Source organism: Zootoca vivipara, chromosome 17 (assembly GCF_963506605.1).
Source record: "Zootoca vivipara chromosome 17, rZooViv1.1, whole genome shotgun sequence".
NCBI classification, from domain to species: Eukaryota; Metazoa; Chordata; class Lepidosauria; order Squamata; family Lacertidae; genus Zootoca; species Zootoca vivipara.
Window position 1 is genome coordinate 439,832 of NC_083292.1, and position 17,783 is coordinate 457,614.

The 17,783-nt window shown below is 52.4% G+C and overlaps 2 protein-coding genes across 4 annotated transcripts; one reads left to right on the forward strand and one right to left on the reverse strand.

Moving 5' to 3' along the window:
* Positions 1 to 262: 262 nt before the first annotated feature.
* Positions 263 to 12,892, reverse strand: HPS4 (HPS4 biogenesis of lysosomal organelles complex 3 subunit 2). 3 transcript variants are annotated; one of them, XM_035097725.2, is made up of 14 exons: positions 12,400 to 12,891; positions 11,603 to 12,129; positions 10,715 to 10,805; positions 10,289 to 10,432; positions 9,654 to 9,761; positions 8,975 to 9,091; positions 8,778 to 8,872; positions 7,891 to 7,963; positions 7,043 to 7,079; positions 4,405 to 4,501; positions 3,580 to 3,757; positions 2,558 to 2,690; positions 2,160 to 2,268; positions 263 to 434 (listed from the first exon to the last, which is right to left on the reverse strand). In XM_035097725.2, exons 2-14 carry the CDS (start codon positions 11,641 to 11,643, stop codon positions 263 to 265), a joined length of 1,395 nt encoding a protein of 464 aa, XP_034953616.1. In that variant the 5' UTR covers positions 11,644 to 12,129; positions 12,400 to 12,891. The 3 variants fall into 3 exon arrangements, with proteins under 3 accessions (XP_034953616.1, XP_034953618.1, XP_034953617.1); XM_035097726.2 differs by lacking the exon at positions 263 to 434 and adding an exon at positions 559 to 1,431 and having other exon boundaries at positions 12,400 to 12,892; XM_035097727.2 differs by lacking the exon at positions 10,715 to 10,805 and having other exon boundaries at positions 12,400 to 12,892.
* Positions 12,893 to 13,280: 388 nt separating this feature from the next.
* Positions 13,281 to 17,589, forward strand: SRRD (SRR1 domain containing). Its single transcript, XM_035098732.2, has 7 exons — positions 13,281 to 13,506; positions 14,563 to 14,603; positions 14,773 to 15,044; positions 15,125 to 15,223; positions 15,418 to 15,569; positions 16,061 to 16,106; positions 16,826 to 17,589. Exons 1-7 carry the CDS (start codon positions 13,292 to 13,294, stop codon positions 17,012 to 17,014), a joined length of 1,014 nt encoding a protein of 337 aa, XP_034954623.2. The 5' UTR covers positions 13,281 to 13,291; the 3' UTR covers positions 17,015 to 17,589.
* Positions 17,590 to 17,783: the final 194 nt, after the last annotated feature.

Here is a 17,783-nt window from a genome sequence, read left to right on the forward strand (position 1 = left end):
GCCTCCGTGTGCTCTCCCAGCTAGAACTGAGCCAAGGGGGGAGAGAGATGGGGCAGAGAGGCGGTGAGGCAGCGGCTGCTCTCTTTGGCCAAGCCTTGCTGAGGGTCTGGGTTGAGGGCCTGGCTGATGGGGCTTCTTCCAGCCACACGGTGGGGCTCTGAAGTCCTGACGACCTTCAACCCATTTCATGGAACCGAACCAACAAAAACTCTGGTAACGCTGTAAGAAGTTCCGGAGGATCGCAGCCCATGCAAGGAGGGTCTCAGAGGAGGTTCACTCCATGCTTGAGCAGCTTCTGCTTCGCCTTGCTGGCCAGGCCAAAGGCGCTGTCGTGAGGGTTGGGCATTCCTGAGTTGCGCAGAGGGGAGCCCACCTGCTGGAAATAGGTCTCCTGGACGGCACTCCGACAGGCGTACACAGCAGTCGAGGCGTTCCTGTGGGGTGAGACACAAACTGTGCCAGTGGGGTGGTGCTTGACCCCATCCTGGCAGTTCTGCTGCTACAAACAGGGATCAAGTCTAAAGAAGAGCCTGCTGGATCAGGCCAATGCCCACCCACCCGCCCCCCAGGTCCAGCATCTTCATAGCAGCCAGCCAGGTGCCCCTTTCTTGCAAGCACCAGAGCCCTCTTCTCCACCAACTGGGGAGGCAGAGCAGAGCCATCATGGAGAGGAGCCATTGGCTGCCCTCTCCTCCACAGCAGAAACTTCTCTGTGAGGAAAGCCTAAATCTGCTGGACCTTTTTAGTTTACAGGTGATAGGGAGAGAGAGGAGATGAAGGTTCATGAAATCACAGATGGTGTAGAGAAAAAACAAGGAGAAAACTGGAAGCCAACAAGGTCATCTCTATTTTCTGGAACACCACTAGTAGGCACTTAAAGGACACCATTCAATTATAAGCAGATTTTTAGGAGACACACAAAAGAGAACAGCTGTTTTTTGATCAGCATTCTTTCAGGCAAGAAAGTTACACCTTGTCTGCTTCACTTGGGATCCCCATAGAAGCACTTTTATGCAGATTGTGTGAAGTAACTCTCCAGAGATAGACATGCGCCTGCAGATGGAGACTGCTCAGTAAAAGGTGGTTTTATAGGGGGACACCCCCCCCCCCGGCAAGGTGGAAGCTCAGTCCAAAGACAGGCAGCCAGCATGAGCCTTTCCCTACCTGGTGCTCTGCAGGGGATGCCAGCATGGCCAATGGTCAGGGGGAGTCCCGCAACAGCCGGAGGGCAAAATGACTCTTAAGTCTCATGAATTTCTCTGGCGATTTGCAAGAGAGCCTCAGCTGGCCTTCTTGAAGGCCTACACTGGGTGTCAAGAGTGGCAGAGGCAAGCCTGGCCATGGCTTGGGCACAATAACAGCTGTGCTGAATGCAAGAGGAGGAGGGGCAGCGGGGTCCTCTTCAGCAAGCAAAAGAAAACCCCACTTTTGCTGAAAAGACACAAACAAGCATAATGAACTGGAGCCTCAAGGAGAACTGAAAAAAGCAAGCAACTTGCTTGGTCAACGCAAGTGATGAACAAGCAGGGATTGGGCTGGTTAATGGGCATGGCTAATCTTTCAAAGCTTGCAGTCTTTCCTTTCAACATAAATGTACAGTATTTGTTCTAGTTAGACCAGGGTGTGGATTTGGTGTGCTGTTATCTTTCCTTCAGCTGAGAGGAAAGGGGGGTGAGGGGGGGAAGCACATGTGCAGGGCAGTAGTTGATGAGGAGTGGAAATAAGCGACCAATGCGGCCTTGGGCCCTCGAGCCAGGAGGGAAGCTGCCTTGCTCTGCCTGCTGGAACGCCACCATCTGCTTGCCAGCGTCACAGCTTGCTTCCGCCTGAGTGACCAGGGCCCAGCAGCAAAACCACCTTCTTCCCTGGCCAATTAGGAGCCCTGCTGGTGCCCAGCCAACCAGCAGCTCTCACAGCCCCTGAGCAGCCGCCGCAGAAAGACGCTGCTTCTAAACCTTCCAAGGGCTGCTCCTTACTCTGAGGCCCAGATCCCATTCTGGCTCCAGAGACAACTGGCAGCTCCTTCTGCATGCCCACCTGCCCCCCGTGCTTATTCCTGCCCTGCATGCTCATGAGGCTCACAGGCGGGAGGAAAAGCCAGGTGGGAGCGCTGTCTGTCTTCTGCACGCGCACAGGGGCCTCCCCCTCCCTCGTCTTACCTGACCATCATTTCTGAAGCCGTGGGCAGCTGGTGGAAATTGGCATGGATCAGGCTGGCTGCCCTCAGGAAGGAACGGTCCGGGGGGCTATTAGCAGGCAAGAAGTTGGCTGCAACATGAAGGAAGGAGGAGCCAGGGGTTAGAATCTCAGAACGGCAGAGCTGGAAGTCCAACCCTCGGCAATGCAATGTGGACCAGAAATGCAAGACTTGGGGGGTTGAATAAGAGCTTCCAGCATTCAGGGGTCCTCTGCCCATGTCCCTTCCACACTGCCGCAATAGCTGGAAGCCAAGAAGGACCTAAGAGTCCCTAAGAGCAGCTTGACGGATCCTGGCCACGGACTCCCACAGAGCAGGCTCTCTCTGAGCCTCCCCCCCAGCCGCCCCCTCAGCACTTACTGGCCAGAACCTTCTGCACGGCATCATAGTGCGCAAAGCCGTAGGTGACCTTGGCTGCGGAGAGGCTGTCCTTTGGGAGGGTCTCCTTCAGGTGAACCTCCAGGCCGTTCAGGGAGGCCAGGCTGCTGTGATACTGCAGGCCAAGGGAGAAAATGAGCTCCGTATGCCTGGGGAAGGCACCTGCCCTGCCCACAACAGTCCCACACCCGGCCAGGGCCAGCTCACACAGGACAGCGCTTGCTGAGCCGCGGCAGGGCCACACGCTTCCCCAGCCCCATGCCCATTGGCCTCGTCTCCCCAAAACATCCTCCTCCACACCCTTGGGATCAAGGCAGAGCTTGCGACTCCTAAGAAGGCTGACCTAGGAATCCCAGAGCAGAGCGCACCTGACTGCACACTCAGTGACAGAAGGTCGCTGGGCTCCATCCCTTCTGGCCGCTCTATACGGGTAGCATCGCAGGGGGGTAGTGAAAGCCCTCTTCTGACCACGCTCTTTCCACTTGAGCACAGCGATAAGAAAGCCATGTCAGGGGAAGGGGGTTCCTACTCTGGCTAAGGACTGCAGCTCAGAACATACCCCTGGCATGCAGAAGCTCCCAGGGTCAAATCCTGGCAACACCTCTAGGGCACGGCTGGGAATGTCCCTGCCTGAAATCCTGAAGAGCAGCTGACAGTCAGAGCAATTGATACTGAGCTAGTTGGTCCAGTGGTCTGACTAGGTATAAGGCAGGTCCCACATTTCCTCCCTCTCCCCCTCTCCTCCCATCAGCCCTGCCAGAGAGCCATGGAAAAGGGCCCTTGCAATCCCTTGGCTTCTCCACTCAGCTCCCTTTGCAAAGCTCCCTTCTCCTCTTCCTCCACAGGGATCCTGCGAGAGACAAGGGCCCCCTGCTGGCAGGAAGGCCATGCTGCAGGCTGGCACTCCCCAGAGGCTGAGCCACTTTGCTTGGTGGCAACCAAGGCTCAAGGGGGGGGGGGGACAGGGGTCCTTTGGCAGCAAGATGAACAAAAGAGTCTCTTACCACATCCTCAACGGAGGTTTTGGTGTGTGCAAAGTGCTCTTCAGCCAGGAGGGAGAGCACCAAGCCTCGAACATGGTGGACATACAAGACCATCCTTACCGAAGTGGTGCCACCTGGCCCACCAGTTGCTCCAGCAGAAATCAGGCCGTCTTTGCAGCTGCCTGGGCCTCCCTGGGACCTGAGAGAAAGAGAAAGGGACTCCTCTCTCTCTCTCCTGTAATTCTCCAACTCAGGATCCCCCAGTAAAAGTGGCTGGCAGGTGATTTGGGGACAGACCAAAGGAAGCCCTTCTTCACACTTGGGGACGGGGAAAGCCCCCTTCTACTCCCTCTGCTCCTTCGCCAGATCCAAGGACTGCGGAGTGATTCCAGAGTCACCTACATGCTCCTTTTGTAAAGGAATGGATGTGGAACAGCCCCACTCAGGGCTTCCTCAGAGAGACAGTTTCTTCCTCCTCTGAATCTCTTTTCAATAGGGAAGCCCTCCAAGGGAGCTGGGGGGGGGGAGGTGTTTGCTTTGTGCTATTTAGAGGTTTACTTACAATCAAGCAGTATAAACATTTTCTTAAATAAATAAGTTAGGACCTGCAGGGCAGCCCTAGTTTAGCAAGGAAAATACCCTGCCTTTACTCACAGTCCCAGGGATGGATACTGTTGGGGTTCAGGGGATTCACAAAAAAAGATGGAAGTGTGTTGAACAGCAAGGCTTCCCTGCTGGCTTCCCTGTCTGACAGATCACACATAACAGATCCAGGGTGCAAAGGAGGAAAGGAGGAACCCAAGCCAGGGCTGGCGAGAGGCCCTTGGACAGCAGCTCCTGTCTTACCTGCTCACCCACTCCACGGGGAAGTCCCGGAGGGCGGCTGCTTCATCATCCCAAAGGTAAACAGGGGTGATCCGGACCCCTGGAGGTAAAGGGGGCTCTGCAAAAGGGGTCAGAGTACTTCTTAGGGAAAGGAAGAACGAGTCCTGGGTAGACTGGACCTATAAAGCGCAGCCCCAATGCAAAGGGTACCTTCTGATAGCCATGATGTTGGAGCATCAAAGGGCTTGCACACAATTACAAACTGGAAAAATGGATTCAATGATGAAATCAGGCAGCTCAAGAGAGAGGGCGGCTTTGTGGGAAAGCAGTTCTAGGGAATTATATCCTTGAATGCAGATGATACAATAATAATAATAATAATTTATTATTTATACCCCGCCCATCTGGCCAGGTTCCCCCAGCCACTCTGGGCGGCTTCCAAAAAAACAAATTCTAAAATACAGAAATCCATCAAACATTAAAAGCTTCCCTAAACAGGGCTGCCTTGAGATGCCTTCTAAAGGTCTGGTAATAGTTCTCTTTGACCTCTAGTGGGAGGGCATTCCACAGGGTGGGTGCCACTACCGAGAAGGCCCTCTGCCTGGTTCCCTGTAACTTGGCTTCTCGTAATGAGGGAATATTAGGGGTTGTTATTTTGATCCCCTTTTAAAGAAAATGAAAATTGGGGTGCTAAAAGGAAGCTGGGTTTCCTGCTACAGGCCACTGTTTTCTCCTTGGGAGGAAAGGCTCTCTGCATAGCAGGAAGGCATGTAGCCTTGCCCTGGAGAGCGGAAAACATGAGAAACACACTTGAAGTTTTTTTATTAAAAGAGTAAAGCATATTATGAGACAAATGCTTTTAATACATTTTATGCTTTACAGTGGTACCTCGCAAGGCAGAAATAATTCGTTCCGCGGGTTGTGCCGCCTTACGAAATTTTTTGTCTTGTGGAAACAAACGGCAGAGGGCAAAAAAAAAAAAAGCGGCAATTTTTTTTTTGTCTTGCGAGACACGGCCATAGAAAGCTTCGTCTTGCGAGACAACAAAGAATCGCTAGACGCTTTCGTCTAGCGAGTTTTTCGTTGCGCAATGCATTCATCTTGCGAGGTACCACTGTACTATGAATCCTTTCAAATTTATTACTATTAATCACTAATTTTACTAATTACTAATTTTAAGTAGTAAGCACTGACTATTTTCTTTTTTTCAATATAAGTTTATTTAAATTTTGTTTCTGGCTTAAATTTTGTCACCTTCCTTTGTACTGCTATGGTCCAAAGATTACTGCAATAAAAGTTATTCTGTTCTACAAAGTGATAATTTTGTCTGTCTCCAATATGAACCAGCTCAGACCCTGCACTCCTCTTCATCAGAGAAGCCTCACCAGGCAAGTGAAGGGTGACCAGGGCCTTTTCAGTGGTGGCCCCATTCATGGAATGCTCTTCCCAGGGAAACCTGCCTGGCGCCATCATCATCATCATCAGGCTTTAGGTGCCAGGCTAAGATAAGACCTTTTTCTTTACTCAGGCCTTCGGTAATTCAGTTGCCCCCTGAGGCACTGCTCCTCTTTTAGCAGAGCTGGGTAGACAGTAACCCTGTTAATACCGGTATGTTATTTGGTGCACATTTAATGCATTTTTGAATTTATTGTTTAAAATTTTCTGGATTTAATTGTTTTATGCATGGTATTTTATCTTGTCAAGTCACTTTATTAATATTTATTTATAAAAATGCTTATAGACTGCTATTTCATAAAACAACACTATAAAAGCATATAAAAAGTTAAAAATGGACATCAAGTAGCTGTTGTGAAAATATGTGTTAATTGCTGGCATAATACAAAAGTTTGCCAGAATACAAAAGTTTTCAGCAGGTGTTTAAAACCTGGCACCAAAGGTGCCTGCTGAATTTCTAGTGGCAGAGAGTCTGGGCCAATGGCACTAAAGGATCCAGTGAGCCTCGCCAACCTGGGGAACAATCAACAAGGCTCCTGCAGATGAGATGCTTTCTTTTTTCAGCAGATCCCACAAACCGTACCAAGAGCAAAGCTTCCTTGCTGTTCCATAGGATAATGCAAAACAGCCGGCCAGGGAATGGACTTGAGCTCACCTGAAATTCCTTCCTTGGGATCACTACCCTACGTTAAACAGCCTCCAGACTGTGTGAACAAGGCAGGGCCTTGTGAACCACCAACTCCGGGGAGAGGAGAGGGTGAGCAGCATGGAGGTCTAGGAGCCAGCCATGTGTCAAGACCTCCATGGTCAAGCAAGCGGAGGGGTGAGAATGCAAAGGTCTCCAGCACCGGGGAAAACTGGGATGGGGGAAGCTCTCTGAGTAGCGCCAAGGAATCTGCAAGATGGGAGAAGGCGCAATGCCTGCTGCCTAAAGATGCAGCCCTCTCCGAACCCCCCACCTGAGCACCCTTTGGGTGCAGACCAGCCTCCGCAGGAGTCTGCTCTGCAATACGTTGTGGGCATCAGAGCTCAGCCTCTGAGCATATGTGGGGGCCATTTCCCCCTCACTGTGATGTACCTCCAGAGGAAAGGGCATGAAGGCCCAGCACCCAGAGACGCAGGAGGGCTCCGTGTGGCCTCTCATGCAAGCAGTCCCTGGCAGACCCACCCACCAAGGTAATCTCCCCTCCATCCCGACACTTACCCTGAGTCTGCAGCAGAGCCCCGTTTCCCGTCTCGCCCTGAAAGGGAAGGCAGAGAGTGGCACTGGGTGAGCTTGATAATAAAAAAGCCAAGGCAGATGCCGGCAAGGGTTCCAGACTGGAGTTAAGGACAGAAGAAGAGCCTGCTGTTTGCCCAAAAACTTGTTCTGACCACAATGCTGTATTATTGGACTTAAAAGCCTTTGCGGATGATTTAGTTTTGACTTTACAAGATCCGGAAATCAGTGGTTTATGGTCAAAGTTTTATGTGTTTATTTGTTTATATATAAAACCAATAAAAAATATTTTAAGAAGAAGAAGAAGAGGGGCCTGCTGGATCAGGCCAAAGGAGGCCCATCTAGTTCTCAGAGTGGCCAGCCAGATGCCTGTGGCAAGCCACAAACCAGGAAGCAGGACCTGAGCACAAGAGCAACTCTCTCCTCCTATGGCTTCCAGCAAATGCAATTCACCTCCAACTGTGCAGGTTGAGCATTGTGGCGAGGAGCCACAGATAGCCCTTTCCTCCCCCCCCCTCCATGATCTGTCTGATCCTCTTTTAAAGCCATCCCAGTTGGTGGCCATTCCTGCCTCCTGAGGCTGTGGTTGCCTCAAGAGAAAACCTGGACATTTGAGGCAGGTGGTGGGTAAGGAAGGCCATGAGAAGCTGGGAAGATCTAGTGAAGCCTTTTTAGACTTTCTTCAGCAATCATGAGGACCAGAAACCTGACTTTTAACATTAGCTTTCAGATTCCACCCTTGCTCAGTAAGGAACCCATGCACTATGTTTTCCTCGGGCGCTGAGCCAGCCCTGAGCCACCCCTGCCCCTCCCTTGGCTGAGCTGAAGCTCACCTCTGAGGCTACATCCACCTCCTGCAGCAGAACTCGGGCAGTGAGGTCTGGCGGCAGCTGACTGCTGACAACCCTGGGCAGGGATGGGGAAAGGAGAGATGACAAGTATTAACTGGTTTCTTGAGGCTGGGTGCTGTGTTCCCTCCTGGCTCTCAGCTGAGCAAGGTGACCGAGGGAGAGCTGCCAATGCTGCTCAGAAACATTCGGACAGTCGTGGCTTGATTTACCCGGAGTGGGCTGTGTGGCCCAATCCTTCCCAGGGCCCAGCCACAAGACAGATCCCTGCATGCAGGCAAGTCCTTTGGTCACCCTGTCAATCTCACCATCTGGGAGGCCCAAGGGGTGAGTCTATAGAAGCAGACATAGAAAATAGTGGGTGAAAATGTGGATTATGGCCTCTGTGGACAAATGTGAGGACAGTACAGAGCAAGTAGCAGGGCTGAACGACATGTGCCCCAAACACACTTGCTCTGGAGTGCAGGAGGCTGCCTTAGACAAAGTCAGGCCATTTGCATTCACCTTCCTCATTACAGTACTGTCCACACTGGCTGGCAGTGGCTCTCCAGGGTTCTAGGCAAGGGGGGGGGGGGTCTCTCTCCCAGCAGATGCTATTGGGGATGCAAAGCAGGTGCTCCAGCACTGAGCTACAGTCCTTCTCTAAAAAGCCAAGCTTCCAGTCCTCAGCTTTCTGAATGAAGGGCTCATTTAACCTGGAGCAAGTCAGGTCCTTAGTCCATTCAGCTGTGCACTGTTTTTTCCAGCCCACCTTGGAGATGCCACCAGGGACTGAACTGGGGACCTTCTGCATGCAGAGCAGGTGCTCCAGCCTTTCTCCAATGGAGAGTGCAGGAGAGTCCACACAACAAGCCCTCAGCCATGATACTCACAGCCCCTGGTAGGAAATGCATCCAGCCCGGACATGGAGGGTGCGCTGGCAGGTCTGCAGGATGAGGGCTGCTTTCAGCAGGAGCAAAGGGTCCACCTGGAGAGAGGAGCACAAATGAGGCCATCAGGCCTTCCTGCCACCCTGTGGGGAGGGGGGGTGAGAAGCCCCAAAGAAGCAACAAGGTCTGCAGCAAGTTACTTTGGTTTTGTCCAAGGCCCAGAGGGAGTTGAAGATCCGGTGTAGGTCAGTGGTGTTTTGCTGCAGGTGCTCCACGTAGCGATCCCATGCCTGGTCCAGCTCCTCCTGGGCACGTTCCTGGGAAAGGACACAAGAGGCCACGTCACTGGAGAGTTTATCCGTGGTGGGTGAGTTACAGGCTGCTCATGGGCTGCAGGAACCTGTCCAACAGAAGCCAGGGCAGCAAAACAGGAGAAGAGGTCCCTAGGATTCCAGAGGACTCAAGATTTCAGTCCGGGAAGCAGATTTGCACATCAGGACTCTGTTCTGGAGGACAAATAAAAGGAGCACTCAAGGTGGAAATGTGCCCAAGCCCTTGCAAAGGGCTTTCCCCCCACGGCCAGCCTCTGAGCATCTTGGATTTGGGGGGTAGGGAGGAGAGGTAGGTCTGGATTGCCTTGAGAGAACCACACAACTTCCAGGTCACACAAAAGCCTTTGCTTAGAGAAGCCCCACATGGGATGGAAGGGTGCAGCAGGCCAGCCTGCAGGTCAGCCAAGGCAAGACTAAGAGGTGTGGCTCAAGGCTGTGGGCAAAGGCTTGGGGGTCAGAACACAACAGGAAACAGGAGGGAAATGGCTGGGAGTCAAGGCAGCATCTGCTCAGCAAGGCCCCGTTGTCCCCTTGGACCAGCAATCACCATGTAAGCCTGGCGAACAGGCCCATTGTAGAAGCAGAAGAGTCCCACCAGCTGCTCCAGGAACCGCCTGCAGCTGATGTCAGGGAGGTCAGTAGTGCAGCCCAGCACCTGCGGCAGAGAGGAGGGAGGGAGACTCTTGGTGAGCCCCGTGGATCTAATCAGGGCACTCAGATCCCCTATGACAGCCAAGAACATCCCTCTGAGAAGCCCACAAGCAAGGCGGGAGGGCAATCGGTGGCCCTCAGGAGGAAGGCTGCCTCTGAACAACATGGGCCTTCCATTCAGCTATCAGAGCAAAGAGCTCCCTATGTTATATAGAGGAGCACAAGAACAGAGCTGGAGAATCACCTGGATGAACATGTTGCTTCCATCCCAGAAGCTCCAAGGAGCCCACAAGCAGGGATGGCAGGCCAGTGCCCTCTCCCATGTCTGCTCCCGGCAACTGGCACTCCAAGGTAGGCTGCCTCTGTTCCATTCAGCTAGCATGGCTAGCAGCAGCTTCCCATCATGCAGCCTGCCTGCCCACCCACACCCATCTTCCAAGATTTCACCATCGCCAGCCTTATTCCTTCCTCGGGCTTTATTCCCGTGCCCAGAAGAGCAGCAACAACCTGTGGCGCCTTGCACTGACTCACCCAGATGTAGCTTCCATCCACTTTCACGGAGAGCTTGAGCTTCCTCAACCGTATGAGGCCAGGTGGCGAGCCCAAAATCTCCTCCATGCAGCGAACCATGCCAGCTATCTGCCCACACAGAAGCTCTTGATGATCCAGAGGAGTCTGAGAGATGTGGGGAATGAAGAGCCACAAAATGGATTAGCCATGTCACATCCCAGGCTACAGAGATCTGCCGAGCTTGGAGCATGAACGGCCAAAACCACCAGTGACAAACGACTGCATCAGTACAGAGCTCTACCCCCAGTCTTACTAGGTCCCTGCCCCAAGGAGCAAACAGTACAATGTTTGCCAGCACAGAGGGATGGAGGAGAGGGCTATGGGGCCAGCTGAGAGCAAATTAAATTCTACGCATGCAAATTTTGTGGGGAAATAAGCCAGCCCTACCTGGCGGGGGTTGAAATAGCAGATCCCAGCCTGCATAGGATCTCCTTCTTCCTTCACCTTTGAGCCGTCATAGAGGAAAAAGTAGTTCCACCTGCAAAACATCAGCGCCTTGGCGTTCAGGATGCATCATCTCATGGGAGCAGTCAATATTCTCCAGGGGGCAACCTAGTTTTTCCCCAGGCCAGGGGGATCTGTACATGGTGATGTGGGGAAGCTATACTCCATAATTCTTGAAGGCATGTTTAGAAGGGAAGAGATTCAAAGCACAGCTACTGACTTTCCAGGTGACCTTGACGCTTCTTAAGAGGTGGGTTTCAAGTGTGTCAGAGAGTCTTCACTTCTCTGCTCCCTGCATCTCAAAGGAACACACAGGGACTGAAGAAGGCTAAAAGAAGCTGCCACAGAAACTAAGGAAGGGCACTGCCCCAGTACAAAGCAAATGAAACCACCAGCCCACCCTTATTTAAATAAGGAGGACATAACCCAAGAGCCATGCAGTCCAGCATCCTGTTTCTTACAGTGGCCAAATGCCCCTGGGAAACCCACAAGCAGGACAGGAGACTGAGCAGTAGAGTCATCTCCTGCTGCCATTCCCTGCTGACACTTCTTCAGGGCCATATTCCCTCTGATGTCAGAGATAGCAGACAATCACTGCAGCAAGTAGCTGCAGATAGCCTTCTCCTCCATGAATTTGATATTGGAGGCCATCACATCTTGTGGTAGCACACTCCACAGTTTAATGATGCACTGTGTAAAGAAACACTTCCTTGTGTCCTTCTTGAAACTCTCACTCTTATTTGCTCAATGTTGGAGTTTCAATTGTTTCTCTTTTTAAAAAAACCCAAAGATTGTAGGAAGCAGCCCCCAGGATGCTGTAATGGTACTTACCAGGCCCTGGAGGTTGGCTCAGACTGCACACAGTCCGCCATTTAACTCAGATTCTCTTCACCACATCTCATTGTCTTCATAAAGCGCTTATCAGAACAAGGGAGAAGAGGACTAGATTCATATTCCAGGAAGTGGTTGATAGCTCCAAGAACCCATCACATACTTGGGTCCTGAGTGGGTTCTGAATAGGGATGGCCCAATCCCCTCAATGGGTGGCTTTCTTACAGATGCTGATGCCAACAAGTCCCCCTCAGCCTCATTTTCATGCCAAGCACATTCATCCAAAAATCAGCACTCCAAAGCAAGGGAATGTGGATGTTCACTAAATATGGATGCTCAGTCAGTCAGGACAAGAGAAACAACAGAGACCTTATTTAGCATCTCAGCAGCCATTTGGATGCCAGTTTGGGGACTGAAGAACGTTTTAGCTGAAGCCTCCAAACCAAGATTCTTTGAAGCTCTTTCTCTCTCTCTCTCTCTCTCTGGAATGTCTTGTGATTCCTGCTCCAGGCGTGGCTTCCTTCACCCTAAAATCAAGAAAATCAAGAACTGGATTAAGGTATGAAGTCTGCTGCCCAAGTCATGTGACCCACAGCAGCTGATAAGAGCACAGCATCTAATTTTAACAAGAGAGCCAGGATGGTGCAGTGTTGAAGGGGGTCAGAGTAGGACTTAGAATCATAGAATCATAGAGTAAGAAGAGACCACAAGGGCCATCCAGTCCAACCCCCTGCCAAGCAGGAAACACCATCAAAGCATTCTTGACATGGCTTAAAGATCGGACAAGGCTAGCCTACCTCGCAGATTTGTTGTGAGGTCCTGTCCCTTGAACACGGCACTGTGTCTTGAAGGAAGGGCGAGATTTTTAAAAGGAAACGAGAAGAAACACAGCCAAGTAACTGCTTGCGTGTAGTGGCCGCCCCAATTCCATTCAGCTCACGGGGCCCAACTCTCCACCGGCGCTCGGGCTCTCGGCGAGGCGCCTCTGCAGCCTAACCCAAGGAACGAGGCTCCCCCAGGCCGTGTGAGAAAACTCCCCCGCGAAGAGACCGAGGACCCTCCCGCTCGAGTTAAAGTCCGGCGAGGAGAGGGCGGCGTGTGAGACGGCAGAACGCAGAAGTCCCCATCCCCTCGCCTCCCAACAGCCCCCCACCCTGCGGGAAAAGAGGCGCTCTGTCCATGCTCAGAGGCCAGGCCTGCCCACTTCCCTAACGTGAGAGACAGAGAGAGAAGCAGCCAAGGGGGCGCGGCCTCTTCCGCGTTCCACCGCCACGCGCTCAACGGTCACATGACTGGCCCCGCCCGCACGTGACGCTCAGAGAAGGGGGAGGACCGAGGCCTAGCGCGAAATGTGCAATGAACACATCCGGTTTGCGATCGAACGGGGTCGGGGGAGAAAGGGAATGAATGGGCGGGTTTGGGGAAGGAGAGGACCAAAGAGAGGCGGGCCCGCTAGCACCAAAGGCGCCCTCAGAGACACTCCAAGGGTTGCCTCTGCAACCCTGAGGGCTTTCCCCGCAGAGCCCGGATGCCTCTGCTCTGGCTCCAACTCTGAGCCCTCCCAGCCCAATATATTGTGCACTGTTCGTTGCGGAGTCGTGGTCGTAGCGTCTCTCGTGCCCCGCATATGGCGGCTCCCGAGCGGGTGAGGGTAACGGAAGTGGTGTGTCTGTCGCGCGCCTTTCCTCTATGGTCTCTACGGGTGCCGCGGAGGGACCCTCCTGGTGGAATTGCGCTCGCCCCTGGCTTTGCATGGAGCGCTGCCGAGCGGGCGAAGCCTGGGACGCCCCGGGAGGGAGCAGGAGGCGGCGGCGCCTGCGGCGGAGACAGGAACGGGGCGGCGGGGAGGCCGAGAGCCCCGAGGACGCGGGAGAAAGGCAGAGGCGGCGGCTGCGGGAGGCGTGGTGAGGGGCGGGGGCAGAGGAGAAGGGCAGCCTCGTGGGCCGCCGGGAGGCTTCTGGGGGAGGCGATTAGCCCTAAAGCAGAAACCCTTCTTGGGAGAGCGGGGACGTTTTTAAGTCGGGGGGGGGGGCGCATTGCGTCGTGGACGAGCTTTCGGGGGCCACATGCTAGGAGCGGGCGGGGCCAGTGGGCGTGACTTGTGACTTTCTGCATTCCAGCCAGTCTGAGATCCCAGCAGGAGGGCAACCGGGGCATTTTCGCCCTTAGGAGAGGGGGCAGGAGAAGGTGCGGCCCCGGCCTGCCAAGAGGGCCACATGCAGCTTCCAGGTGGGCCTGAGGTTTCCCCTGGGCAAGGGCAGACTACCTCTGAATGCCCAGCTGCTGCAGGGCAAATCCCAAGGAAAATGTGCCGCATTCCTGCTCTGCTTCTGAGCTTCCCAGAGGCTCATAGCTGTGAAGTATCTGACTGGCTGCTGTTGGAAATGGCGCCTTGGTCTGTCGGTCTTCGTGGATCTGCTTTCCTCAGATGTTTTGGACTACAATTCACATTATCCTCAGGATAATTCCCATTATCCTCTTTATTGTCTTTCCATCACCTGTAGCATCACAGCTGTGATAGCTGCAGCTGATGGGAACTGTAGTCCAAACCAGCTGCAGAAAAGGTTGGCAAAGGATGCCACACGGCAAACTGTGATCTGTTCTAAGTTACAGTAGAAATATATATAAATAAAATAAAAAATTGTCCAGTAGCAACTTAAGACTTCTATGTTACATGTGGGTTGGCAATTTGGCTGCAGTTGGCCAACAGGGAACCCTGTGTATGCTCAAGGATGCTGCCCCCTTATTACTTCACATATCCACTTGGCATTTAAATCAGGTTCTGGGATTAAATCCTGATAAGTCTCTGCTACTATCCTCAAAACCATCATAAAGAGGATTACTGGATCAGACCAAGGGTCCAACTTGTCCAGCCTGCTGATCCCACAAGATCCTTCCAGCCCTAAATCCCACCTTCCGTAAAATAACATCTTCCTCTTCTCCCTGCCTTTCTGTGACAGTTCAGAACTGCAGAGCTCAGAATTCTGGGATTCAAGCCTCGGTAAGTCTTGCGTCTCAAGAGAGACCTTGGATTTTTATTTTGTACCTACAGCTCTGGATTTGTGCCTGTTTGTAAGCAAATCTATCCAGGGGTGAAGGTGGTGGGGAGGCAAGATGCAGCCATGGCTGAAGTGGCATTAGTCTATATTCCACCCTCTTTCCTTGCTCAGGAACCATCTTAAAATCCCTCCCCAAGCACCCGGCAGCAGGGAAGGGGGCAACCAGGCCTTCCGTGGAGAAAGCCCTCTCTGCCTTTGAGAAGCTGCAGCTCACACCACCAGCTGAGTCAATTCTTGAGCCCAGCTTGCAGCTGCAGGAGGAGCCCAGCTGCAGCAGAGCCCAGGGCTTGCAGTGTGTGTGTTATGGCATTGGGAAGTTCTCCTCTTGCATCCAAGCGCGATACCAGCTGGCCTTCCTCCTGCTGCTGCTTGAGAAGCTGAAGGTGAGGGTCACAGTTGTGGCAGACTTGGGAGCAGAGCTAGCCAGAAGCACCCAGGCAACATTCCCTCTCTCCCCTTGCAGATCCCTGAAGATATGTGTTACATATTTGACCCTGTCTTTTCCACGCTGGAAATCAAAGTCCTTGCCCGTCTTGGGCTCACGGTGCTCCTGGAGAACGAGGTGAGCTCCAGGGAGAGAGGAGCACAAACTCAGGGAGAAACGTGTCCAGAGATCAGAACACACAGCTGAGGACTGTGGCCTTTCTCAAAATGATTGATACCCAAAGTTCACAGCTGTTTAACTCTTTTAGTTCTTGTGGGGTGGGGGATGGTTGCAGTTTTGGAGGATAACACCCCACTCTTCCTTGCACCCAGGAGGGAAAACGCTGCATCCACAATCCTACCATCTTCTACATGGTCCACTGTGGAAAAGCTCTCTATAACAACCTGCTCTGGAGCAACTGGTCCATAGAGGCCCTTTCCAAAACGGTCATCATAGGGAACAGCTTCAAGGGCATTGAAGACAGGTAGGGGGCCCTTCTGCATCACCCAGCCCAAGAGCAGGCAGGGCTGGGCCTCTTTGCTGCTGCTGCTCTGGATCTCCCAGTGTCTATACAAGAACAGATTTGGCATTTTCCACTTGTTTTCCCCAGAAAATCTGGGTTTTGAAAATTTTAACTCCTTTTTGCAGTGATTTCCTAATAATTTTTGCAAGTACGGTAGTCTCTGAAGGCATTTAACCACAGAATGGGAAAGGCTTTGCTCTGCCTCCAGTTGGAGGGAGGGATGCTTCTCCCCACCAGAGGGAGAGCGCTCTTATGCTCTGAACTGGCTTGCAAGTTTCCCACAGGCATGTGGCTGGTCCATGTGGGAACAGGATGCTGGATTAGATGAGCTTTTGGCCAGACCCAGCAAACCCTTTGGGTGTTCTTAGCTTAGCAGCACCCTCTGCTTAGTAGGCAGTGGTGTTGCCTTTTATTGCAACTGCCAATGGTTTTCTAATGCCCTTTGCTTCTAGGGTGCTGAGCAGGATATTCCAAAAGGACTACAGTTACATTGCAAAGGTACGGCTTTGTTGCTTGAATAACAGCGACTGTTCACCATCCAGCAGAAGCCCTTAATGTGTCAGCTCCTAACGGGGGAACAGGATCCACGCTTGTCAGTTCTTCTCCCTTATTCCCGCTTGGCTGTGTTCTAAGCAGCTTTGCTTTTGCTGGGTTCCAAGAGTGTGTTCCAAGAGCTGAGCACCCAGCTTCAAAGGCAATTCTCTTTACAAGCTAACTTCCTCATAAACAAGCTGAAACTGCCCTTCTATCAAGCCCCACTCAGTGGAAAACAGGCATCTGGTAGGTCAGGGAGCAGCAGAGCTCTTGCACAAGAGTGGAGCTGCTCTGGAACCGGCAGAAACGGAACCTGCTGGGTTGCTTGGGTAGCCTTTGATGTGAGTGGGCTTTGGAATTGGCACATCCATTTTAGTCTTATTGGGCACTGTAAAACTTAAGCATGTCACACAAATACTGAGATCAGTGGTTAAGATAGGTAATGGAAAAGCTAAGGACCTGTCACCCTTCACCTTTCCACCCTGGAGGGAGATGTCAGGTGCTGACAACAGCCATAGGGGATGAATTCTGAGGAGTCAAAATATCTGCTGCAGGGGCTTTCATAAATGTGGCAATAGCTAGCAGTGGATCTGAGCCTGTTGCTCTCCTCCCTTCTCAAGGGCCAGTTCAGTAGCCGAGTCGCCCCCATTAACTGCCTCTTTGCTGTGCTTGACCATTTCCAGGTTTTAATAGCAACAGATGAAGAAGCCCTTCCTTCTCACCCTCGGTACTTGGACATATTTAACGACACCTCTGTCCACTGCTTTCCGCTGGAGAAACTGAGGGACCTTCCCCCAGAGATCTGGAAGCTCCAGGAGCCGCCAGTTTACCCAGATGAGGATCAGCCAGAGATCATCAGAAACAAGAAATGAAATTGTTCCCATTCCAGAGACTATGGCCTGGAGGTGCAGGGCCGGGTCTGGGTTTCCTTCTTTGGAGAGGGGCTTGAGTTACTTCTGGTGTTGCAAAGAGTTCATGTTCATGTCAAGCTACTCGCCCCCCCCCCCACCCACCCACCCTAAAGCAGAAGATTAGCCACACTGTCTATTTGTGTGTGGCTCTAGTCTATAGCATTTCCATGGGACAAACAAGACATGCACAGCATGCACAAGGTGCCAAAGCTCTCCTTGTGTCTCTCGCTTGCTCACTGAGCGGCAGAGCTTGGGAGGATCAATGGGGCAAACCCAAGCATCTGCTTCTGGGCTTCACCACCATCTCTGTTCAACTCTGGTCCGGTACCTCCTATGAGAGTTCCCTCATGGGATGGAAAAGGGGGCAGAGATCGGGTGGTGCTAGGCAAGCTGCCCAGTAGGGAGAGAGCCATTCATACTCCTTGCTGCTGCTGCTGCTGCTTCATGATTAATGCAGCAACTTTTCAGAAAACCAAACTTCTCCACAAACCTTGTATTTCCAATAATGTTTTTAATTAAAAGCAACACACACTGAACTTTTGTGGTCATTTCTTATTGCCATAGTTATCTCCTCCCCTGTTCTGACTCCCCCTGTTCAACAATGTGAGCAAGCCCCGACTGCTGCCAGGTCAAACTGCACCAACAGTGCTGTGATCTCACACTTGGAACTACTGTCTCACTCTGGCTGCTGCATCTCAAAACAGCTCTTAAGGGGGGGGGGGGAAACGTT

Excerpts from the sequence above, each read along its gene's own strand:
- HPS4 (XM_035097725.2), bottom strand. The coding sequence starts at position 11,643 with ATGGCGGACTGTGTGCAGTCTGAGCCAACCTCCAGGGCCTG. Across the intron at positions 8,873-8,974 it reads GGGCCTTGGACAAAACCAAA|GTGGACCCTTTGCTCCTGCT; the intron begins GTAACTTGCTGC and ends TCCTCTCTCCAG. Across the intron at positions 3,758-4,404 it reads CCCGTGGAGTGGGTGAGCAG|GTCCCAGGGAGGCCCAGGCA; the intron begins GTAAGACAGGAG and ends TCTTTCTCTCAG.
- SRRD (XM_035098732.2), top strand. The coding sequence starts at position 13,292 with ATGGTCTCTACGGGTGCCGCGGAGGGACCCTCCTGGTGGAATTGCGCT. Across the intron at positions 13,507-14,562 it reads CGGCGGCTGCGGGAGGCGTG|TTCAGAACTGCAGAGCTCAG; the intron begins GTGAGGGGCGGG and ends TTTCTGTGACAG. Across the intron at positions 14,604-14,772 it reads ATTCTGGGATTCAAGCCTCG|GAACCATCTTAAAATCCCTC; the intron begins GTAAGTCTTGCG and ends TTCCTTGCTCAG.